The sequence below is a fragment of the Miniopterus schreibersii genome, assembly GCF_964146895.1.
Source record: "Miniopterus schreibersii genome assembly, chromosome: 12".
In the NCBI taxonomy this organism is placed as follows: Eukaryota; Metazoa; Chordata; class Mammalia; order Chiroptera; family Miniopteridae; genus Miniopterus; species Miniopterus schreibersii.
The window spans coordinates 55556432-55583000 of NC_138112.1; the positions used below are offsets into that span (position 1 = coordinate 55556432).

The 26569-nt window shown below is 36.7% G+C and overlaps 2 protein-coding genes across 2 annotated transcripts in view; one reads left to right on the forward strand and one right to left on the reverse strand.

The window, feature by feature from the left end:
• The first annotated feature begins 5431 nt into the window (after positions 1-5431).
• EIF3M (eukaryotic translation initiation factor 3 subunit M) lies at positions 5432-24052 on the forward strand. Its single transcript, XM_081153078.1, has 11 exons — positions 5432-5581; positions 8371-8503; positions 9376-9514; positions 9779-9902; positions 10062-10156; positions 16093-16176; positions 17152-17251; positions 17861-17942; positions 22233-22376; positions 23357-23417; positions 23855-24052. The coding sequence occupies exons 1-11, from the start codon at positions 5540-5542 to the stop codon at positions 23973-23975; spliced, it is 1125 nt and encodes a 374-aa protein (XP_081009204.1). The 5' UTR covers positions 5432-5539; the 3' UTR covers positions 23976-24052.
• A 104-nt stretch (positions 24053-24156) lies between these two features.
• The window catches only part of CCDC73 (coiled-coil domain containing 73), a 77114-nt gene continuing 74701 nt past the window's right edge, over positions 24157-26569 (reverse strand). Inside the window, exon 18 of the mRNA XM_081153077.1 lies at positions 24157-24929. Within this exon, the coding sequence (XP_081009203.1) occupies positions 24714-24929 (216 nt within the window). The 3' untranslated portion in view covers positions 24157-24713. The remainder of the gene's footprint in view (positions 24930-26569) is intronic.

Sequence of the window (26569 nt, forward strand, 5' to 3'; positions counted from 1 at the left end):
CTCCTTTGCACCTCTCTTGCTTCATCTTTAATAATAAAAATAATAATGTTTTGGTTAATGTGGTTCATATACAAGCTCAAAATAATTTTTTCCCTCCAAAGTATAAAAATTACTAGCTCATACACTATGCTTACATTTGTATTGTTTGCAGCTGATAAGCCTCTCAACTTATGCATTAAGTTTTTCTCCTCTGGGATAGACAAGCTTTTCTGAAGTTATTTTAAAAACATAAATGATGAATGTGTCTTCTTTGGATTCCACAGATTTATGAATGTTTCAATAAACAACTATATCACATGAAGAAGTTAACCTTATGAATTTTCTCTTACTACAAAGACTAAAGGGAAGATTGATGTTTTCTCATGGTCAAAGTGTTTGAGATTTAAGGCATTGTATTAGGTCTACCACTAAATCTACAGCTCAGGTGCAATATATTTCAGTAAGCCACCAATCAAGTGTTTGAAACATTAGATGTTTCACCTATAAAGTCCTTATAATCATATGTTGCATCACTAGTATAAAATTTAATTATTAGCTGTAAATCTCTGAGATCCTAAGATGATAGTTACTTTAGTGTTATACCATAACAACACTGAGAATCCAAGATTCCCACCATTTTAAATACACATTACAAAAATTTGTTAACTTGCACTTAATAAACCTTTTATTTACACAACTTTAGATTTCAAAGTTTTCTCTCTGTGTCAATCAGGATTAGGTCCAGCTGTAGATAAGAATAATTCAATATAATGGTGGATTAAACCAGATGGAAGTTTGTTTTTCTCATATGTAAAACAAGCCCACATCTTCCTGATGTCATTAGGGATAAGGGCTCCTTCCATCTCTCCTCTCCATTATCATGGCTTCCACCTTTAAGGCCACATCTTGGTTAAGACTGGTTGCTGGAACTCCCACTATCAAGTTCATGCTTTAAGCAGCAAGGAGAAACGGGCCAAGGGCAAAAGAGTCAGCTCCCAGGCTGAGTTGGTTACTTTTATAGAATTTTCTCAGAAGCCACTCCCCAAACTGCCATTTATATGTCATTGGTTATCCCTAGCCATAATAAGGCCGATACATTTAGTTGCATAGATGGGTACATTGCCACACCCACATTATAGGGTGAGTTTTGTTACTAAGAAATAAGAGGATGGCCCAGCTGGCGTGGCTCAGTGATTGAGCATCAACCTAGGATCCGGGAGATCGCGGTTCGGTTCCCAGTCAGGGCACGTGCCCGGGTTCCGGGCTCGATCCCCAGCAGGGGGCGTGCAGGAGGCAGCCGATCAATGACTCTCTCATCATTGATGTTCCTATCCCTCTCCCTCTCCCTTCCTCTCTCTGAAATCAATAAAGACATATATTTTTTAAAAAAAAAAGAAAGAAGAGGATGGATAACAGGTTAAGCAGCAGGTTCTGCCACACTTGAAAAAAACAACTCCTTCCCATATCTTTCTAGAATGTTGTAATCATTCATCTATTTTTCATTCAAAATTTAAATTTAAAGCAATTATCAGAGATTTATTAAAAATCAATTTTGTTAGTTAAATTTTATGGTATCATTCACTAATATAAAAATAATTATTGTGCCTTCTTTGTATCAGTCCTTGATAAATGAAGGGATGTCATATAGAACACATTGCCACCTTCTCAGATTTCACAGGACATCGATTCAGTAAAGCATGATGACTAATTATTATAAAGGAGGCCCATTTTGTTTTTTTTAATATATCTTTATTGATTTCAGAGAGAGGAAAGGAGGGGGAGAGAGAGACAGAAACATCAATGATGAGAGTGTCATTGATCAAGCCCACAACTCGGGCATGTGCCCTGACCGGGAATCGAACCCCGATCGCCTGGATCCCAGGTTGATGCTCAACCGCTGAGCCACGCCTGGCCGGGCAAGGAGGCCCATTTTGAAGGGGTACAAAATAGCATTACTATTTAGGTAATTGACTATATGTGCTATTTTAACATAAAAATATACTTTCCTTCATCAGAAAATAGTTCCATTGTTTTAAGATACCTGATATAGACATGAAGACAAATTTTAAACATTTACATCATGAAAAGCATTCTCCTTGCAAAAAAAGTTGTAGTTTTGGTCCAATAATAAAATTTCAAGGGAATATTAATATGGCCATGGCAAATAGAATAATTAAAAATATAGCTAAATCCAGGTTTTCCAGAATTCTTAATCAGAAAGAACAAAAAGATAGCACTAGAGGGAAAGCAGACAAATTAAACAATAAAGCATTATAAATATTTGGTTATATTTTTCAGGTAAAATATAAACTAAGAAATATTGTCTTGCAGAAGATTGAGGCCTTGTTCAACTTCGTGGTAATTCATTTTTGAAAGTCCCTAGGTATGTTTATAAGAAACTCTACAGCATACAGTACAATAACAACAGGTTGCTATTGTGGCAGTATAAATGACAATTCTTATTTTATTGCCTTTAACGCACCAGTGACCTGTATTTTGTTTTGAGTATAAGGATCAAGTTGAAATTGGCCAGCTCCAGTTTCAACTGGCTCCAAATTTCTTTATCTGAAACATTTGGAACAAATGGAACATGCCATTTATAGAATGATAGACAATGTTTCTTGTACCATTTGTCTGAGTTAAGACTTAATTGAAAAAGGGAAAAAAGCCCACAGAACACTTATTTTAACAAAAGTGAAACTAAAACTTTTAAAAATTCATTTAAAAATCAATTTGACCTTAGGCATAATTTTAAAATGACTATAAAACATAGGAATATAGAACATACACATTTTCCCATGAGGTTGGTCTCCATAGCCCACTTGGAGTTCTCCTACCTAGTAGCTATTAGGAATGGAACCCAATTTCCTGTGTTTTGAAAAGTAGGAGATAAGTTTAGAAAACTGGATTTCAAGCTGGGGCACATAAGCATTCCTATCCCCATTCAAGATGTATTCCTTAATTTTGTTCACTTACGTATCCCAAGTGCCTAAACAGTACCTGGCACATAACAGAGATAACTATATATGAATCAATGAATCAATGAAGTATGAATAAATGAATGAAAGTTTAAAGTTTCAAATAATTTGGCCCATATCCTTCCACCATCTCCCTCTCAAGAATTTCCTTGAAAAGATGTTATTTTACTTCACAAAGGCCATAGAATGAAGAAAAATAGCTAAAGCATTAAGACTTTGAAATATTTGATGAAACCATACATGTATCTGTTGGTTTGTATCCCTCGAAGTTTGCAATAATAAAATGTCTTGGGGGAGGAGCTCAGGGATTATTCCTTTAGAACCAACAGTTATCTATGTGACTGCTTGCTGGATACTGGGCACTGAGGTAGGTGCAAGGAATACTATGTAAAAATGCATATAAGTTCCCTGCCTTTGGGTTCAGGTGTTTTTGCACCGTCAAGGGTATTCCATGCAATAATGAATCCTTTTAAGTTTAGTCTATCCAGATTTTTTCTGTCCTACCCACCCCTCTTTTGTTGTTGTTGTTTTGCCTGCCATTTGTATATATTGAGGTATAATCATGATATCAATAAACTGCACATTTTTAAGTATACAACTCGGTAAATCTTATATATGTACACAACCATGACACAATCACAATCATGATAATGAACATATCCACATATCTGTAACTTCCTCCTGCCCCTTTGTAATCCTTCTCTCCCTACTCCTTGCCTACTCGCCGTCACCCAGGCAGCAACAATCCACAGTGCTGCCACTTTAGATTCGTTTGTATATTCTAGAGTTTTATATAAATGGAACCATACAATATGTCTTGTTTCTTTCATGCAGACCAATTCTTTTGAGATTCATCCATATTGTTGTATCAATAGTTCATCTCTTTTTTAGTACATTACCTAGGAATATAACAATTTGTCCATTTCCCATGCTGATGAACATTTGGATTGTTGTCTGTTTTGGGGCCAATAAAAATAAAGCTGCTGCCTTTTTGGAAAATAGCTCCTCAAAAAGCTAATCATAAAGTTACCATATAGCCCAGTAATTTCACTCTTAGGTATAGACCCAGGAGAAATATTAACATATATCCACACAAAATCTTGTGCATAGATGTTCATAATGGGCAGAAAATGGAAACGACCCACATATGCATCCACTGATGAATGGATAAATAAAATGTAGTATGTTAATGGAATATTATTAAGCAATAAAAAGGAACGAAGAACTGATCCATGATACAACCTTGCAAACATTATGCTAGATGAAAAAAGCCACACACAGAAGTGATCCGTTTTCAACACACCTGTCAGAGTGATCCTCTCGGCCTCGCCTCCCCATCGGGAGTTTGAACTCCTCCCTCCTCTGCTCAGGATCTGTCGGAGGCTTGCCAGTTCGTTAAGAGTCAAAGCCAAAATTCTTTTTACGGCCCACGAGGCCATATCTGGCCATGGCTAGTCATCTCCTATTACTCTCCTCCCCTCATTGAAATCTACCCTCAGGCCTCCTTGCACCTTCCTCAGGTCCTTTTATTGCCATTCTGCATGAAAAGCTTGCTGTTTTCTTCATTGGTACTTTCCTCCTTTCCTTCCCATCTCAAGATCATTTGGGCCATTTTCTCTGATCACTGCATCTAAAAAGGCACGTACACACTCATAACACCACCCTTTCTCAGCTTTTGTCTTCTTAGTGCTAGTTCACATGTTACATACGGTAATTATTTAATAATCGCTAACGCAGTGAGGGCTCACCCTGCGTTTTATGTATTCATTTACTTAACCCTCACAACACTTAAGGTTCTTCATCCCTTTTCCCAGGAGGAAGCTGAAACACGGGTTAAGCAGTTGCCCCAAATCTCACATCCATCAAATGGTGCAGCAGGGATTCCATCCCAAGGAATTCGACTTTGGAGCGCACGCTGTAAAACACGGTGCTGTCCAAGAGCGCGTTTTAGTTACTTTGTAATGTTTCTGGTCTGTGTGTCTCCACTGGAATGTAAAGGCTGAAAAATGGGTTAAATTGTAATTCGAAAGAAAAAATGACCGGGCTCAGCACCAGATGCATACCCCGAAGGCGCTGTCGGGACAGCCAACAGGGGTTCCACTCGGCGGCGTGGAGGGGAGGCAGGGCCCAGCGGCTGGGGGAGCCACGCGAGAGGCGCCCGGGGGTGCGCCCGAGAGGCTGGCAGAGGGCCTAGAACCGAGCAACTCTTCCGATCACAAGTAATTTTCCTTCACCCAACAGTCCTAAGACTTCAAGGGGGAAGTGGGCTAAGCGAGGAGCCGGCGTGGCTGTCACAGAGCGGGCTGTCCGCGATACTGTCGTGGAAGTTAGAGGCCGAGAGAGGCTAGGAAGGGAGGTGGCCGGGTGGCAAACCCGGGAGAGCAAGCCCGTCCCGCCCCCAGCCGCGGCCTCGGCGCCTGGTAGGAGAGGCCCCTTGGCCCCGCCCATCCCAGGGACTCCGCCCCTCAAGGCCCGCGCGAGGTGACCCGGAAGCGGTTGTGAGGCGCCACAGAGCGTGTTAGCTCCCTTTTCCGGCTGGCGTGGTTGGCGAGCGGAGCGTCCGCCGCGCCCCGGCCTTCACCATGAGCGTCCCGGCCTTCATCGACATCAGTGAGGAAGACCAGGTGTGCTCCCGGGCCCCGGGGCCGCCAGGGCGGGATTGGGGGAGCCGTGGGGTGAGAAGGGCCGAGTCGGGGCCGGGCCGGGCGAGGGGGACGCCGCCCAGGGGAGCCGGCTCCAGGGCTGAGAGCTGCAGCGCGCTCCTCCGCACGTGAGCGTGGAGAGGCCGCGAGGTAGGGGCGCGCGTCCGTGGCCGGGAGCTGCACCAGCCCGCCGCCCGAGGCCCCGGCGCTGGGCGCGAGGCTCCACACCAACTTCCTGGTCGGCGTCAGTACTTTTTCATCCCTGAGTCACTTCTGATGTCACAGCACTTTTTGACTCATTGGGAATGGTATCTGCTTCGGTCCCCCGAATGCAGCCACATCCGGAGTGGGAGGTGGCAAATACAGGGTGTCCCCCAAAAATGTATACACACGTGAACAGCTGATTCTATTATATTTTGAAAATGAAATGTGTTTTAGTAAACACTGCCTTTATAATAATTCAAAGTGTGCTATACATTTTTGGGGGACACCCTATATTTAGACGGTATAAGCCATCTAAGGAAGAATAATTTTGAAGATCAAAATTGTGTTATGGGATCACAGAGGCATAGGTGACCTAGTTTGTACATAGACCATATTTTATATTCTTGCTATGCAAGGGTGAGAGGGCTGTAACCTGAAAATAAAACATTTCCACCTTCACAGTTTCAGGCATACATCTGGTGAGCAGTCCTAACATTTTTAAGTGCTCCGTTTGGAGTTTGCACTTTAACCAATAACAAAAGTTAAACTGTAGTTGGTGGGAGTTAAACTAAACATGAAATGATCTCTAAGTTAATTTGCAGAACTGAAATCTATTTTGTGAATTCATGGTGTCATTTTGTACTTTTCTGCTATTCCACTAACATGGAAATTTTTGTTTCCATAGAAGAAGACATCGTTACTATTCTAACATACTGTTAGAATTGCAGATGTGGTGTACACACACACACACACACACACACACACGCAGTAGAAATGCAGACCCTCAGCCCTGAAGAACAAAGTAAGAAGCGGAAATGAAAATGGAAAAAAATTTTTTAGTAAGTCTAGGGAAAGAGTTGAGTACAGTTAGAAAGATGTGAATGACAAGGGGAAAAAAGTTTATCTTATTGGTAATGGAATCATGTTATCAACAGTTGACTATTAGTTTACTGAAAATAGTATTTTTTTTTTTATCAGAAAAGGATTTGTAAATGCAGGATGTTCTTGTTATTGACCATATTTTAGTTATAAAGCATCATTTCTAGTTAGGTTATGCTACTATTTTTGTAATATATCAGTTTCATTCTAGCCAGTTTCATTATCCTTTCAGGTAAGTAGGTGATGGCTTTCAGGAATTTAACTTTGATCAAATTCTCTGTTTAATTAAAGTTGAGAAATGGAGTTTGGAATCCTTGTTTCTCTTCTTTTGTTTGGACCACTCCACAACCACTACCTGTGACCAGTGAGGATGACAGTTTAAGAGCAATAAACTATTGGTTGAATAGTTATTAGAAAAAGTTCACTTTGTGTCTACAAAGCAGAAACTGAACAAGGGCCTTTTTTTGACAAGGTTATGTTTTCTTCATACAGAAGTATAATTTCCAGTGGTATTTTTGTGTGCTCTGACAGGGTGACAGTTGTTTTATGAAGTCTTGTTTTACTATCAACTCATGTGAAGTTACTGTGTTCTTATCTGAAAGGATAGTACCATCTGATCTACAGATTTGATATACTTTCCTTAGGTAGCCAAAACATATTGTGGGTTTAGAAAGTGAGATACCTAGGCATTTACTAATGGTATCCTTACCTCTCCCTGTTTCCGTTCCTCATTTTATTATCTTAAATACCATCTGTATTTATGTTTGGCTGCCATACATACTAAGTTCTGAAAAGAACTAGTTATTAAATAATATATACACAGAGTAGAAAGTGTCTAAATATCAGATGCAGTTCTAAAGTTATACTTTTATAGATGCAAAGGTGCTTTCTGATCCAGATAGGCATTTTGCATTTTAAAAGATTAATTACATAGTAGATCCAATTTGATACAATATTTTATTCAAGGAAACATTCAAAGGCACTATCTTATTTTTAAATCCTCACTTGAGGATGTACTTGCTGATTTTAAAGAGGAAGGCAAAGAGACAGACGACAGGTTGCCCTCCTGTAAGGCCCCGACCTGGGATCAAACCTGCAACCCAGATTATGTGCCATGACTGGGGATCAAACCCACAACTTTTCAATGTATGGAAGACACTCCAACCAACTGAGCCACGCCAGCCAGGGCCAAAGGCGGCATCTTTTTATGTTTGGTTTCCAAAATGCTCATCTCAGATAGATTCTCAAACATTTAATTAACACGTGATTATCCTCTTGCCAAGGTAATGTCTAATTTTTTAAAGTAGCTGTGTCTTGTACACCTGAGAGCAATAAAATTTCATTTCTTTAAAACAAATTGAATTTACCAAGTCACATCCCACCCCCCCAAAAGGCTTTTGGGTTATATTAGAAAGATTTTTGCTATATACTGGAATTCCAGCAGGATATAGGTGATATGAGAGAAAATCTGAAGGTGATTCATGTGGGCCATAATGGGTATATGTACCCACTGGGTGTTGTAGAGGAAAACCTGTGGGGGGCTGTGATGATGGATGAGGTAAAGTCATTGTTAAATACAGCATTTATATTTAATTTTTTTCAGAAATAGGACAGAATGGTTTGAGATCTTGTGTTTTGTCACTTTAGCCAGTTTTATAGATATATAGCAACCTTGTTTGATTTAACAGGCTGCTGAGCTTCGAGCTTATCTGAAATCTAAAGGAGCTGAAATTTCAGAAGAGAACTCAGAAGGTGGACTTCATGTAGATTTAGCTCAAATTATTGAAGCCTGTGACGTATGTCTGAAGGAAGATGATAAAGGTTTGTTTTTTAATTTTTTGAAAAATCTAATAATAACCTACTTCTAAAATTTTCTTGTGAATTATATTTTTGTTTAATGCCTTAGAACTTTTAAGCACTGTTGTTTCTAATCTTATCTTTGCACATACTTTCAGTTTATTCTAATCTGTTATACTTATGAAGACCATTTTCAGAAAACATCTTTTTTACATCAGGAATGTTTTTGAGTGTTACCACACACACTGAATTCTGATCATTTCAGAATAAACTGAAGAAAAAAAATGAAGCACTTCTTTTCCATAAGGCTTAGATTAATATCAAATGCTGTCCAATAACAAGTAATCTAAAAGCTATTTAATTATTTGGCTGATGCTCTGTTTATTGAAATGAAATGGGAAATTTTGAAAATTGGGGAGTCCTAAAATCTCTAAATATTTGAGATTAAACTTGGTATATGACTAGTACCTTACACTTGAAAATTAGTGACCCTACAGAAAGTAGCTTTCATTTCTAAATGTTCCTATTTGTATGTTTTCTTCAATTGGGAAAGCATCTTAGCCTAAGACCTAACCAGTAACTTCCATACGATTGAATATTTTGCCAGTGAAAATTGAAACCGTATATATAGACATGTAAATTGGTATTTCTTTAATAAAATGTACAAGTTGTTTTCTGTATGTTAGCTGCTCAACAGAGCTGGTTTAGTTTGAATTCACATATATTTTTAGTATAATGCACACCATTGAAGGAAAAATGGCCTGTAGAACTGTTTTTACAGTAGATAGAGTACATCTTTTTAAGTAGCTTATGTTTAATGGTCTTTGAATACTGGAAATACATATAGATACATTAAGTATTATAGTATCACTGTTGTGTTATCAATGCATGTGTAGATGTTGAAAGTGTGATGAACAGCGTGGTATCCCTCCTGTTGATCTTGGAACCAGAAAAGCAAGAAGCTCTGATTGAAAACCTCTGTGAAAAACTGGTCAAATTTCGGGAAGGTGAACGCCCATCTCTGAGACTGCAGTTGTAAGTTAACTGAAAGAGGCTGTTTTTTTCAGGGGCTTTTTTCATGTCACTTTCATTTGATAGTTAAAAGCAAGAATTCTGGAACTTGACTGTCAGCTGTGGCTTTTATTAGCTGCATGACCTTGGACAAGTCACTTAACCTTTCTGTGCCTCAATTCCCTCCTTGTAGTGTGAAGTTATTAATAGTATTTGTCTCGGGTTTGTTGTGAGAGTAGATACTCTCAGCTTAATCATTATAGTTTTTTTTATTTGTTTGTTAACCAGGCTAAGCAACCTTTTCCATGGAATGGATAAGAGTACTCCTGTAAGATATACAGTATATTGCAGCCTCATTAAAGTGGCAGCATCTTGTGGGGCTATCCAATATATTCCAACTGAGCTAGACCAGGTGAGTTACTATGTAGAGTACTTGTTCTGCTTATAAGAAGTGTAGTTTTATATTATAACTAAAGTAGCAAATATGTGTGTTCTAAATGTTATATTTTAAATTGTGAAAATGTATTCAGCTGTATCACTAAATTTTCTTCTTTTATAAATTTCATCATAGGTTAGAAAATGGATTTCTGACTGGAACCTCACCACTGAAAAAAAACACACCCTTTTAAGGCTACTTTATGAGGCACTTGTGGATTGTAAGAAAAGGTATTCAGAATTAATGTCTTAACTTAAAACTTAACAGGCAAAATGAGTAGTTAAAGGCTGATTTTTAAAGACAAGTGATTTTGCTCTACTTTGTTCTTCATGGAGTTGCTATAAATCTTTCGGTAAATTTCACCTGTCAAGTTAAAGATAACAGCAAATTTTAAAAGTTTTTCACCATCTTTAAACTCCTTAAAAAGCAAAACTTGCTTTTGTTCTAAAAATGGTACATCTGTTAATCCCAAAGCTGTCTGTAAGACTAGACACTAAGTTATTTAATGGTGCTTTAATGTCTTAGTACAGAGTAGTGCTGTTGCTTTTGTTTAATAATGGTAAAGGGTCTATCGGTTTCCATTGTCAAAGTCTATATACTGTATAGCCCTAGCTGATTTGGCTCAGTGGTTAGAGCATCGGCCTGCGACTGAAGGGTGTTGGGTTAGATTCTGGCCAGGGGCACATACCTCCGTTGCAGGCTTGATCCGATCCCCGTACCAGTCAGGGTGCATGCAGGAGGCAACCAGTAGATGTGTCTTTCTCACATTGATGTTTCTCTCTCTATCCCTTCCACTGTCTCTGAAAAGCAATGGAAAAAATATTCTCAGGCAAAGATTGAAAAAAAAAAAAAGTATCTTATATAAACAGTGCCCCCTAGTTGAAACTTTGCAATAGACTGTACAAAATGAGTACCTGTTGTGTTTCTGTAAGATCTTGGATTTCTAAGCCTTGTATCCAGCCTAGCAAACTTCATTTCCAAAATATTTATTCTTTATACCCAGTAAGTAATCAGTATTCAGTTTAGTTTTATTGCACAATTTTTATACTGGCTTGCAGTGCTAGAGTGTTTAATATATTAGAGAGGATTGATAAGATTAATGTTTCTATTATGTTAAATAATGTAAAATTTTTGGCAGATTATTTAAACTTAGCAATACAAGAGGAAATTATAATTTTGTTTTGAGAGTTGGAACATTTTATTATAAAAAGATAAGCAAGGGATCTTGCATTAATAGCCTCTTTTTTTTTTTTTAACCATATCATTTTTTTATTTTTAAATACATCTTTATTGATTTCAGAGAGAGGAAAGGAGAAGGAGAGAGAGAGATAGAAACATCAATGATGAGAGTCATCGATCGGCTGCCTCCTGCACGCCCCTGACTGGGGGGATCGAGCCCGCAACCCGAGCAAGTGCCCTGACCAGGAATCGAACCCCGATCACCTGGATCCTACCTAGGCTGATGCTCAACCGCTAAGCCACGCCTGGCCGGGTGCCTCTTTCTTTCTGAATCAGTAGTTACTCTCTATTGTATGTTGGTACACTATGGCAGCATTCTAGTCAGTTATCAATAAAGTGGTAAGACTTAGTTTATAACAGAGACTATTTCAGATCCACACTTGAAATATGCAGGCTGTGGAGTCAGGCTACTGGGATTCAAATCTTGGCTTTCCTACTTGTTGTATGACCTTGCATAAATTACTTACCATCTTTGTACCTTGAAAGTGCAAATAATAGTACTTATCTCAAAGCATCATCAAAAAAGATTAAACAAAGTTTTTAAAACAGTGGGTTAATTATTGAGAAAGCAGTTAATAAATGTTGGATGTTATTCCTATGTGGAACCGTCCTTGCATCCCTGGCTGGAATGAACCCCATTTGATCATAATGTATGATTCTTTCAATGAATTCAATTTGCTAGTATTTTGTTCAGGATTTGTGCATCTATGTCCATCGGAGATACTGGCCTATAATTTATTGTTGTTGCTGTTGTATTGTCCTTGTCTGGTTTTGGTACCAGGGCAATGTTTGCCTCATAAAATGAGTTAGGGAGTATTTCCTCCTGTTCAATTTTTTGGAAACATATGAGAAGGGTAGATATTAAATCTTAAGAATTTCGGGTAGAGCTTGGCCGGGCTTGGCTCAGCTGTTGAGCATCGGCCTAGGATCCAGATCAAGGTTCGATTCCTGGTCAGTGCACATGCCCGGGTTGTGGACTCAACCCCCAGTTGGGGGCGTGCAGGATGCAGCCAATCAATGACGACTCTCTCACTATTGATGTTTGAACTCTCCCTCTCCCTCTCTGAAATCAGTAAAGATATATTAAAAAAAAAAAAAAAAAGTGTTGGGTAGAATTCACCAGTGAAGCCATTTGGACCTGGACTTTTGATTTTTGGGAGGTTTTTGATTACTGTTTCAATTTCCTTACTAGTGATTGGTCTATTTAGGTTTTCCAATTCCTCATGGTTGTTTTGAAGGTTATATATTTCTAAGATTTTGTCCATTTCTTCTAGGTTATCTAATTTAGTGGCTTATAGCCCTTCGTAAAATGTATTGTTGTGTAGTCTTTTGTATATCTGTGGTGTCCATTGTAATGTCTCTTTCATTTCTGATTTTGAGTTTTTCTCTTTTCCTTGGTGAGTCTGGCCAGAGGTTTGTCAGTTTTCTTTGTCTTTTCAAAGAACTAGCTCTTTATTTTACTAGAGTTTTTTTCTTCTGTTGTGTTTTTGTTCTCTATTTCATTTCCACTCTGATTTCTATTTACTTCTTTCTGCTGACTTTGGACTTCATTTGTTCTTATTTTCTAGTTCTTTAAGGTGTAATGTTATGTAATGTTAAACTCTTTATTTGGGATTTTTCTTGTTTCTTAAAGTAGGCCTTTAATGCTATAAACTTCCCTCTGAGTATTGCTTTTGCTGCACCCCAAAATTTTGATATGTCGTATTTCATTTGTCTGTGTATCTCTTGATGTTTTCTTTTGCTTGTTCTTTGACCCAGTAGTTGTTCAGTAGCATGTTGTTTAATCTTCACATATTGGTGTTTTTTCCAGCTTTCTTGTAGCTAATTTCCAGTTTCATAACTTGGTTTAAAAACGTACATGGTTTAATTTCAGTTTAAGTTTATTGAGACTAGTTTTGTGCTCCATCATATCACCTATCCTTGAGAATGTTTTGTGTGTACTTGAGAAGAATGTATATTCACTCATTTTGGGATGGAAAGTTCTATGAAGATCAGTCGTGTCCATTTGGTGAATCGTATGATTTAAGGCCTATATTTCCTTATTGACTTTTCTGTTTGGATGCTTGCTGTCAGTGGGGCGTTCAGGTCCTCTACAATAATTATATTTTTGTCAGTTTCCCCTTTAGATTTGTTAGTAAGTGCTTTATATATTTTGGTGTTCCCAGGTTGGGTGCATACATATTAATAAATGTTGTGTCTTTTTGATAAAGTATCCCCTTTATCAAAATGCCCATCTTTGTCTCTCGTTACCTTTTTTATCTTGAAACCTATTTTGTCTGATACAAGTATGGCTACACCTGCTGCTCTGGTTGACATTTGCTTGGAGCACCCTCTTCCACCCCATCACTTTGAGCCTGTTTTGTCTTTGTAGCTGAGATGGGTCTCCCAAAGGCAACATACAGTTGGGTCTTGTTTTTTCAATCCATCCTGCTACTCTCAGCCTTTTGATCATCGATTTCAGTCCATTTACATTTAGGGTGATTATTGATATATGAGGACTTACTACAGCCATTTTATGTTTTCTGGTAGCTCCATGTCTTCATTGTTTCTTTTCCCTTGTGTTTCTGTCTGGTATTTTAGTTTGGTGGCTTTCTGTGATTTTTTTCTCATTTTCCTCTTATTCTTTTTTTTAATGTTACCAGTCTCAGCACTAGATTTGTTTTGTTTTTTTTATCATTAGGTTTGTGTAATAAAATGTTTTATGCATACAATAGTCCTCTTTCTTCTGATTGATTGCATTTTATCTTCATTCACCTGTGTAAGTTTAGTCCCTTTTTTCCTACCCTTTTGTTTTGTTGTCAGAAATTATCCCTTTTTATGCTGTGTGTTCATTTCCAAATTGCAGCAGTTATATCTTTTTTTTTAAATGCCCCCCCCAGCCTTAATGTTATAATTACGTGTTGATCCCCTATTCTGAAATAGGGTTGCAGTCTCCTGCTTCTATCATCTTACTCAAAGTTTTGTATACTTTTGTCATTTTGTTTCAGGTAGAAGTACTCCTTTCAACATTCTTCTAATGCAGGTCTTCTGGAAAATTCCGTTAGCTTTTGTCTGTTTGAGAAAGTCTTGCTTTCCTTTATATCTAAAAGATAACTTTGCTAGGTATATTATTCTTGGCTGGTATCTTTTCTCTTTCAGTATTTTGAATATTTCATTCCAGTCTCTCCCAGCTTGTAAGGTTTCTACTGAAAAATCTAATCATAATCTAATGGGGTTTTTTGTAGGTTACAGTCTTTTCCCCCCAGCTGCCTTGAAAACTTTTTGTTGTTAACTTTTGACAGTTTTAAGATAATATGTCTTTAAAAAGGTCTTTTTGAATTAAGGTATTAGGTGTTTTGATAGGTTTTTTTAATTTGAGGGTCCAACTCTTTCCTAGGTTTGGGAAGTTCTCATCGATTATTTGCATAGTCTCACTGTTCCCTTCTCCCTCTCTTCTCCTGGTATACCCATTATTCTTATGTTACTCTTTCTAGTGGAGTCAGATAGTTACTCTCAGCTCTCGCTCTTCTTCCACCTGAGTCATTTCTAGATTTCTGTCTTCAAGCTCACTGATTCTCTCTTCCATCTGGTCTGCTCTGTTTCCAGTGTTCTCCAATACATTCTATATCTCATTGAGTTTTTTAGTTCCAGAATTTTTTTATGGTTTCAGTATTTTTGGCAAAGCACTCCTTTTTCTTGTTGATTTTATTCCTGATTCCATTAAACTACCTTTCTGAGTTTTCTTCCATCTTGTTGAGGTTTTTTTTCCTCATAACTACAATCCTGACTTCACTGTCATTTAAATCACAGTCTTCCATGTCTTTGAGTTTGGTTTCCGGAGACTTCATTTTCTTTCTTAGCTATCTCGTTACCTTGGTTATTCATAGTACTTCATGGATTGTTTCTTTGCCTGGGCATTTGAAGTAGAGAACTCTTTTTTTTTAAGTATTGTTTTGTTCTTAACAATTCAGCAGATTGATAAGTAGTGAACTTTCATTTGTTTTCCAGTAGATGGTGCCATAGCACCAGTTCTTGTTTTCTCTTACCTACACTGCTGCCCCCCCGGGATCTTGGAAAGTGCCCCTTAATGTCCAGGTCACCTCAGTCTCAGGGCACCACCCTTGTGGGGGGTGGGGTGGCTGGCAATGGGGCTTCAGGCCTGCGAGTTTCCAGAGCTGCTTCCTTGTAACCAGAAGCTACCGGCCACGTTGTGCGATCAGTGGTATCTCTGCTGCTTCTATTGGGTTCCACTGGTGAGGGGTGGGTGATGGAGGTGGCGGGGTGGTGGTGTGATTCTTGCTGGCCTTCTTGGTTTGGCCTTCTTGCTAATTATGGTGGCTGCCACTCTCCAGCTGCCACACAGCTGTGCCCCACCTCTGCCCCCATCATCCGGTTTCGCTGCCACAGGCACTGGCTACTCAGACCAGAATGTTGCTTTTTGTCCCTCCTACCCTCCTAGGTGCCCTATGGGGGCTGCCACCCAACTTCTTCACCACTACCACATTAGCGGGGGCTAGGCAGGTGCCAGACTGTGTCCACAGCCCATGTCTGTCCTCCCTGTCCCACCACCCCTGCTGCTTCTGATATGCCTACCTTCAGATGTCTCGATGCGTGGATTTCTCAGACACATTTGTGTGTTGAACAGGGGATCCTTTGTTGAATTATGGTTGCCTGGCTTATAAATTTAAGGGGAGAAATAAAGGGGTCATCCAACTGCCATGATGCTGACTATTACATCACCACTTATTTTCTTCATGGCACACACTGTTATGTTTCCTTTGTCTGTCTGTGTTACTAGAAGAGAAGTTCCATGACTTTTCCCACAGAGAGGGACCATGTCTCTCTCTCTCACCACTGTATGCATGATCAGCACAGTACTTGGCATAGTAAATGTTTTTGAATGAATAAATGGCAATTAAGAAATTCTTAAAGCAGTATCTCTTTTTAGTGATGCCGCTTCAAAAGTCATGGTTGAATTACTAGGAAGTTACACAGAGGACAATGCTTCCCAGGCTCGAGTTGATGCCCACAGGTAATGTTAAACACATTGTTCTAATGATGGCTGTCAGCAGCTTAGAAAGGTGAGATACAGTATTCAGTCATATAACTGAAATCATGTTTGCTTCCACCAATGATCCAAAGCCATCTGATACTGTGTGTTCTGTGGTGATTCTAATGGAGATACTGAAATTCAAGATTTAATACTGGAAGAACCATAGATTGTATGTGCACTAGCCACATGGTGTTTTCCGTTTGGGGTATTGCTGGTATGGGAGTGAAAATCCCAACCTGAAAAATAGAATCTAATCTTAGGTCAGTTTTAATTTATTAATGTGTGTGATGAGGAAAAGTTGGTAGCTTACTAAAAATTAGCCCATTCCTAATCAAAATAATGGCTTCAAACAGTCCTAAGTCGTCTTAGTAGCAATAAGCACAGAATCAGCTTTTTAAATTTGTGAAACAAGTTATGATAACTTACAGGGTTATTGTTTCACATAAGGACCTATATACATGATAGATGTTGGTTGAAAGGGTAGTTAGTGAAAAAGATCTTTGAGGTCACACTGCCTGCATTCAAATACTTCAACACTTAATTAGCCCTTACTGGATGAGTTCTTTCTGAGCTTTTTTTGTCATTCATAAAATGGGCATGATAAGACTACATGTCTTTCAGGGTATTGTGAGGATTAAATGAATTAATGCATGTAAAGCACTTACCTTAGTGTCTGGCATATGGTAAGAAGCACTGGCTGTTTTTAATTTGTTCTTTGACTACTTTGTGATGCTTTCTTTCCAGCTATTTTTGTCTACAACTATATTGTTAAACAAATATACTTGATATATAGATTTATTGGCCTGTTTTAACCCCAATCTTACAGCATTTTCTTATGCTGTGTATATTGAACTCTAGATATTTTACTGAAATAAATGTAGTGCATCCTGCAGACTCAGTGAAACATATCCACATTTCAAGACTCTGAGATTGGATTTTTGTTTTCTAATTAAGGTGTATTGTACGAGCATTGAAAGATCCAAATGCATTTCTTTTTGACCATCTTCTTACTTTAAAACCAGTCAAGTTTTTGGAAGGCGAGCTTATTCATGATGTAAGTAGTTTATCCTTAATGTGAAATATGTTTTCTTTTCCTAAATTTAACATACTAAAGCAGAACTTTTTTTCTTTGTATGAATGGACTCTTTTTACTTTGTATTTGTGAACATGACTTAGATCTGGAAAGAGTACTATTTATTCTTTTTATATCAGGAACAGACTGAAATTTAGTGTTAGCTTTTCTCTAACCACTGAACACAGTTCTGTTCTTTTACTTTCAACTCCTCACTTGCCTGGCCATTATGAACTTGGATAATACAAATTTCTTTTTATGATATAGTGTCAGCTAGCCCCAGTTAAGATAAATCTGATATTTAAAAACATTCACAACACCCTTTTCAGGTGAAAGTATAAATATATTTTGGGTTATTTTCCATTTGTACTATGTCATTACTACCATCTTTAGAGCTCAGTGTATTTACTGATTCTTTCATCTAAGTGAGTCTCGTATTAAACAGATGGTTTAGATGGTAATTTGATCAAACATTGAAATTTCTGCACTGAGAGAAATATATTGCTGGGAGTCAGTGTCTTAAAAAGATCTTGAGATTTAAATATTCTATGTTGAATATCGTATCTTTATTTTTTGTCTCTATCTGTATAGCTTTTAACCATTTTTGTGAGTGCTAAACTGGCATCATATGTCAAGTTTTATCAGAATAATAAAGACTTCATAGATTCACTTGGTAAGTTTTGGGGTTTATTCTTTGGAGGGGTAGAGAGAGATGGGAATGTGCTGTTCTAGAACTGTTTTGTACTATGAGATCCAGCAAATATGATCGTGGCCTAATGTATAGATTACCCTAACCAGTGGTGTATGACTGATAGCAGCAAACATAGGAAGGTAGTTTAAAAGATTACTCAGAATGAACTGGGAATCAGAAACCAAAAGCATTTCTGATGGAAAGAGCATGAAACTACAAGTCAGAAAGCCTGGGCACATTTTCCTCTCCATAAGAGCTTGTTGGATTTTAGGCCCTTCCAACTCTACTACATGATTCTCTGAGGTCAAGTTCTAGTTAAGAAGCAGGCATTTAGAGAAGATTAAGAATTAATAGTTCCAATTGATATGTGTTTTTAAAATTTTGGAATGGGGGATGGAGCAGAAAAGCAACTTAAAGGATCACTATTACTATGGTCATAATTTAAGAAGTACCCATTTTAAGAGCTGACAAAATATGATTAAAGGCACTTTATTACCGTTTAAAATAAAAGTTTCTTTGGAAAAGACCTTATTCCTTATTCACATGCATGGTGATCTGCATTTTTAGTGTTTTAAAAAAATCCATATTCCCATAATTGTAATAAATAGTCCCCCTCCCAATATAGGATTTTATGTATGGTGTATACCTCTAATCCCAGATTAACAAATTATAGAAGTATATGGTTTTGCTAAGCAGATGTAAATGAAGTTGTGTTGTAGATGAGATTAGAAATGGAGTTGTGATTTTATGTAATAGGAGAAACTTTCCTAACTACAGTGTGTTGAAGACAGCAAAGTAAGTCTTAGCTTTATGATTTTGCCTTTGTCTTTCTAGGGCATCAGAGCTCAATAAATGTTTGCCAAATTGAATTGAATTTTACTCGTCCTCAGTGAGCAAACTCCTTATATATTCAGTATTTTCCTTCTAGAGCACATTTTTAACATACTGAAATTACAGAGAGAAAACTTAGAAAATCTGTAGTTAAACAGATTTAAATTGTTCTAAAACTACCAGTTTTTGAGAGTGAAGTCAACTATGAAACTAAAATGCTTTGTTTTTCTACTAGGTAATAATCAAAATACATTATATATTTTTCATATTAAAATTAAATTGTTAGTCTTCCTGGTTGGTTGAGACATAGGTAAAGAATACATTTATAATCTACTTTGATTATACTATTGGTCCTCAGTGTAGTAATCATTAATTCCTGTCACCTGTAAACTTTTGGCATTGGGCAAGATTGAATTATTCTGAACATAATAAGGCATTTGAAATACACCAAGATAAAGTAGATGCAAGTGTGTTTGTGTAGACTGCTTTGCCAGGTGCACTAGACCCAGAAAACCACATTCTGTCCCAGTTAATTTGTTTTGTGGCATGAAGCAATGTGATGGAATGTTAATGTCAGCAACCTCTTTATTTACTCACCAAGGAAAAAGGAGTAGTAATTAACACTTTGACACTCCCCCATTGATGTGTAATTGACTGTTTCAAAGGAGCACTGGTTCATAAGCTATTGCATGCATTAAAATTACGTTTTCTATATTGCAGCATTTTAAGCCAGGGGTCAGTGACAATGCAGAAATTGCTCAATGATGCACATTTTTTTATTAGTGCATTAAGGTTTTGACATATTAGTAATGAATAAATGTTTCCATAAAATTAAATTTTTTTATAACTTTAAAATTGAAATATGACACAGAACAGTGCGACTGCCTCTTTGCAGGTAATGTTCTACTTTCATGAAGTAAAGCACAGCTTCTTGCAAGTCTTTAACTCATACTTCACTGGCTTAATAGCTTGATTTTGAGAAGCAAGAGTCCTAAAGGCTTTAAGTTTGGTGATTTCTTTTGAAGTAGTGACTTTAAACATCAGTTTTTTGAAATGTTTTTAAACCCAGGTTTTCCCATGTGCGATATATAAGGGTTTTACATAATTTATTCTAGAAATAATTTTCATTCCTTTGATAAGTTTTTTGATTTGTGGTCGACTTGAAACTGTAGCAGTAAAATTTGATTTCAAGAGTTTTTAATTATATCTTAAGAGATTTGAGTTTATCATTTTAACATATTAAAAGGAAACTATATATGCCCACAGAACTGGGAATGTTAAGAAATTTTTTTGAGAAAAATCTTTAGTACTTGCTGTTTTGCCTTTTGTTTCTTGAACGTCTATGCAAATTAGCAATCTTTTATTAGAAATTTGTAAAAGATGCTTTGACGAAAACTGTATTTTTAGTTTTAGATATATTATTAGAGATATATTTCAGCTGAAAGTCTAGTTACAGATGTCTACATTCCACAGGTGGCAACAGTTTATCAAAACACTTTGTTTTATTAACACTGAAAATTTGGCTCAACAGTAGCATTAACTTGTGTCATCTAAATTGCCCTAACATGTTCACATGTAATCTGGTGTTATCCAGTTGCTACCTTTTTGCTTCAGAAAGTTAATCAGCCTCTAATTTTTATTTGTTAATTAGGGTTAATGTGCACTAATTGGTTTTTTGATGCTTGTAGATTTCCATTAAACCTGGTTAGCAATACTTACTTGGGTACCTCATTCAGTTGAGTTATGATGATCATGTTTTTGTTGAATCTGTGCCAAATAGAAAGCCTGCATCATAATTACAGCTAATTAACAGACATGTGCTCTATTAATGGGCTTCCCTCGTCATCTGCTCATATGAATGTTAAACATTTCAAATTTATTTATGGAGTGCTTAGAGAGAACTTTTTAACAATACAAACTTGAGGCTCTTAATTGCTAGAGGGTAGTGGTCGATCATTTGATGAGTTTACATAATTTGAAAGTTCAGAGAAAAGGGAAATGTATGTAATTCTAGATTAATTTTAGAAACTTGTTTTTATAATTAATAAGTTAGCATCAGATCAAGTGTATATGATGTTATAATTCAGCTTCTACTTAGGAACAGGTAAATGCTTGGATATTCAGGATTTATAAACATTTGTATTTCTAGTCATAAATGAATCTGTTTTTGAGGCCACTTTGTGACTATAAGACATTTCATTTCTTTACTCCTCAATTTTATTGTTTTTTAAAGTGAAAGGATCAGGACCAGGTAATTAAGTTTCCTTTTAGGTCTAACAATTGTTTTTGATGTGAATAATTGTAACAGCATGTTGCCTTAGAAATTTTAAGGCAAAAATTAGAATTATCTATATAGTTTTCTACTTACTCCTTGTAAAGAACAAGTATGTTAATGGTACTGTTTAATTTTTTCTAGTACTGATCATCCTAGCCTGTAAATGTGAAGTGATAAACACACTTTTACAGTTTTGACTTTTAAATATTATATCCAAAGTGACCAGAAGGAAAATGGAATGTTTTCATGACTGAATGTGGATGAAAATGTTTTAAAACTCCATGTTTACCAGTAAAACACAGAACAAATTACAAGTAGATGAGGAATCCTCTGTTTACACAAGAGAGCTATTAGTGCCCTAGTGCCCTGACTGGTTTTGCTCAGTGGTTAGTGTCAGCCCGAGGACTGAAGGGTCCTGGGTTCAATTCGGCCGAGGCCACGTATCTCCGTTGCAGACTCCACCCTGGTCAGGGCATAAGCAGGAGACAACCAATTGATGGGTGTGTCTGTCTCTCCCTCCAGTCCACTCTCTCGGAAAAGCAATGGAAAAAATATCCTTGGGTGAGGATTTAAAAAATTAAAAGAGAGAGAGAGCTGTTAGTAAAAATAAGCTTAAGTAATTCAACTAAATAAAAATTTTTCTTACAAAATGTATTTTGTACATTTTATCTCCTAAAGTGTATAAATATAAAAAGTGAAGATGTAAAAAACCCTTAAGGGCCTAAAAATATCATTTTATAGCCCATTCTTTTTAAATATGTTTTTATTGATTTCAGGAGGGGGATGAGGGGGAGAGAGAGAGAAACAACACTGATGAGAGAGAGTCATTGATGGGCTGCCTCCTGCAAGACCCCTCTGGGGATTGATCCCTGGTTCATAGGTGAGTGCTCAACCACTGAGCCATGCCGGATGGGCTATAGCCCATTCTTAACTTTGGATCTATTACCTATGGCATTATAGTAATAAATAAATGTAGTTCTAGAAAAATAATTTTAAATACTCCATAATTTAATTATGGGGTCAGTTTTATAGTTTGAACATATAAGAAGCTCTGTCAAAATTAAAGTGCTCAAGCACAATGACTTCCACAATTGAACACGAGTTGTAATTGTGTAGCTCTTAATAGCACTGATACTTACTAGACTTCCTACTATGTTTTTATTCAGGACTGTTGCATGAACAGAATATGGCAAAAATGAGACTACTTACTTTTATGGGAATGGCAGTGGAAAATAAGGAAATTTCTTTTGATACAATGCAACAGGAACTTCAGATTGGGGCTGATGATGTTGAAGCATTTGTTATTGATGGTAAGGCGATTAGAACATTTTCATTTTTTTTTCTATTTTTTACCCCATGGTATGTAAGATTTTTAATCTTGAAACTGAGCCGTATGCTAAAAAAGCTAGATTCTTTTGTGGCAAATGTGTATATTTAGATTATCAGATTATAATTGTAGTAGAGTGAAAATGCAATGAAAATATAAATTGCTATGTGGTTTTTGGTGTCAGAATAAATGCCTTTAGGCGGTAAACCATAGTGTGGTTAAGAGCCTAGATTTTTCTTTCAGACCTGGGTTTGAGACCAGGTCTTCCTTTATGAAACAGGAATATAGGAGTAATTTGTAGTTGTGAGGATTAAATGAATTAATGCAGGTAAGCACTTAGCCTAGTGCCTGGCACATAGTAAATGTTCTGCAAATGTTATCAGTTTTTTATAATTGGCCTAGAAACAGTACCTTCTTCCCCAGCAGTTGTATTATAAAGTAACTTAACTGTTAATCAGGACTTTTTTTTTTTCCCTGAGCTTATAGGTTTGAAAGTTTGGGGGATTGTACAATTAAGATTAATAAAATGAACAGAACTGTTGACATGGTTTCTAATCCTTTTCATACCTATAAAGAAATATCTTATTAGGAAATTAGTCCCACCCTCCCAGCCCCCTAATGTGTGACTCTGTAGAGGAGAACATCTAGGATTCTTAATGAAAACTATTGGCTGGGGGGCATGCTGGAGGCAGCCGATCGATGTTTCTCTCTAAAAATTGTATATAATAGATATATATAACTGTGATATTTGATATAGATTGGCCCAGCAACCATAGGGTAAATGCATGACCTTCCTTTTGGTTGCATCATATTACTGTGCTTATTAGATTCAAAGAACCAGTTTGTAAAATGTTTGAAAACTGTAAAGTTTTATTATGGCTTACTTGGCCACAGTTTCATACCTTAGGCTGTTTTCCTTGGGAAGTTTCCATATAATATATCATGTAAAACATCTTTTTTCAGCAGTGAAAACAAAAATGGTCTACTGCAAAATTGATCAGACCCAGAGAAAAGTAGTTGTCAGGTAAGACAATACTTTACAGCATTTTGTAGAACAATTTAGTTTGTTCTGATTATTTCACTTAAATGTTTAGAGAACCAAGGTGGTGTTCTTACCAGTTGACTGTAGTTCAATAGTTGCTATTTATCATAATTTTATTAAAGTTCAGACTGAATGTGATTAGCTTATTTAATGAAAGTCCTATTTTCCAGCACATTTCATTTAATAGCTCAGCAATGGCTAGAATACTAATGACTTTTGTGTCTGGTTTATGTAGTTCAGGAAAATAGAAGGTTTAGGATCAATGTGGTAAAGGTTTTTTTTTAAGTAAGTTTCTAATTTTTCTCTTTTAATTCTAAATTATTTATATATGCTTTTGACTAGATACAAGTATATAGTATTATAAAAGAACACTAGAGGATAAAAGGTTTACTAATGGCTTTTAATTTTTCAATTTTTAGTCATAGCACACATCGGACATTTGGAAAACAGCAATGGCAACAACTGTATGACACACTTAATGCCTGGAAACAAAACTTGAACAAAGTGAAAAACAGCCTTTTGAGTCTTTCTGATACCTGAATTTTTATGCTATAAATTTTTTTCTTTTGGGAGAAAAATATCTAAATGACAGTAAAACATTATAAGCTGAAACCTGACTACAGTCTGAACATTTATTGTCTCAAATTCAAAAGAAATTTTAAAAAATAACAACCTTCAGAGGATACAATGTAATAAATTACAAAGGGTCACTGTGTCTATCTTGTATAATATATAAGTTGTGTTCTGTAAGGAAAGGTTTTGAAGGTGCAACAAGAGCATTGATGAAAGGTTACATGGGCTCTGGCTGGTGTGGCTCAGTGGTTAGAGCATCAGACTGCGCACCAAAGGGTTGTGGGTTTGATTCCCAGGGCAAGGACACATGCCTGGTTTTGGGGTTTGCTTCCCATTCCCGGTCGGGGCATGCATGTCCAGGAGGCAACCAGTTGATGTGTCTCTCTCACTTAGATGTCTCTCTCTCTCTTCCCCTCCCTCCCTTCCACTCTGAAAAGCAATGGGAAAAATATCAGGTGAGGATTAACAAAAAAGGGAGATATACGGAGGAAAGACAAATTTAAGGGGAGTTAGATGCTAACAGCAAAGCTTGCAGTCTTGGCTATCTTAAGTGAAACATTTGCTGGGCAAAAACATAACAGTTAATACAACTTCATCACGTCAGAAAAAGTTGGAAAAGTGAGTACATCTGTAAAGCCACCTAAGTAACATTCTGCTCTAGTCAAAACCACATCAATACTCTCATTCACCACTGAAAGCATTATTTTAATCTATTTTTTCCAACATCTCTTCTGCTTTTCTTTTTTTAGATTGGTTGTCATTTTCTAAGCTCAGGAACTTTTCAATTTCTTGTATTTGATTTGTTATCAGGCTCTGCCAGTCACCTTCACCAATAGAAGACACAGTTAAATCAGTAGTATTTTTAATCTTGAAAGCCGGAAAATGGCTTTGTCGATTTGATTTCAGAGGCTTTGTTTTCGCCTAGGAAAGACCAAACTTGTTTTACCACTGAAATTATTACTCATTTTCTAAACATTCAACAAAAGAGTTTAAAGACTATAAGCTTTTGCAATTATGAGCATGTGATAGAGCCACCATTTTCTTGGCATATTTCCAACTACTACCTTAGTAATTTTGGCACCAAAAAACTATAAAATGAATTTGTAGGCTTATGTAGTAGCTTTTCAAGATCTCTTAGTATATATTCCAGGAACACAACAAACATGTTCTAAAAGGTCTTAAGCTTACATTGAAAGAAAAGATACTTAACATGGGCAGATAAAAATCTGTTTTGTCTTCTACTCCCTTCCCAAACATGTCTATGTTTTGTGTCTTCTATCAAAACAAGGGGAAAATTTTCAATGCTAACAGAAAAACTACCATATAAAAGCTGCCTTTTACTTAATGTTTCCTCTCATGCTTCAGAGCACCATTTTTGGAGAAACAGGAAAGAACAATGCAGTATTTCAAAGTTGGCATGTTTCCAAAGCACCAGAGTGGGTCATAATTATAATACTGTGCTAAAAATGTTGTTCATTTTATGCTTTTTTCTGATAATGAAATATTGGAAATTGGAAAATAGAGAAAAGTATAAAGTAACTAAAAATCAGTAGTAATACACTACCCAGAAAGACCTGTCAACATTTGGTACTGTCTGCTGCTAGTATTTTTTCTATTTATAGTATAATTGATCATTTTCTAAAATTTTATATCTTTGTTTTTCCCTCTAAGCTGTTTCCTAGGTCATTAAAATTTCTCATAAACTATTGTCAGAGGCTGCAAAATACTCCCTTTTATGGATGTGTGGTAATTTATCTCCTAATTGAATAATTGTTTCAATTTATCCCTATCAAATAAATTTGAGTTAACTTCTTGAAAAAAATCTTTCGTCTTTTCAGATTACCAAATAAAATTTCTTAAAGGGGAATCTTAAAAATAGGGAACAGGGTAAGAATTACATTAAAATTACCCAGGATTCCAACCACCATTAAACAATTTGATGTAAATATTCCGATCTCTTCTATATATACACATTTTTTAGAAATCTGAGAAAAAACATTTTTCTATGCTGTGTTAAAAACATTTTTAGCATTTCCCTGTATTAAAAGTCTAAAAAAAAAGTCTATTAGGCCATGGCCGGTGTGGCTCAGTTGTTTGGAGCGTTGTCCTGTACACCAAAAGGTCTCAGGTTTGATCCCCAGTCAGGGTACATACCCAGTTTGCAGGTTCGATCCCCAGTCATGGCTCATGCTGGAGGCAACTGACTGAATGAAGTTCACTTGCACTCAAAGTTTCACTCTCCCCCTCTCCCTCTCAAATCAAAAGTATGTCCTTGGGTGAGGATTTTTTAAAATAACTGGTAATGGACAAAAATGTGCCTAAATGTGTATTTCTGATAATGTCTAGCATATAAGTGTTCACACATTTAGCTTACAGGGCCAAAATGAATGTACGAGTCACCCATGCAATACTGATATATAGAAATATATCAAATTCAAATCTAGGTTGTTACTGATTTTGAAGTTAAATGATTGATGACCTTTAATGGTCCTGTTTTGCGATCAAAACGCTTGATGCATTTTGGTGTATTTGACAAGTACAAATCACCCCTTTTCCAAAAT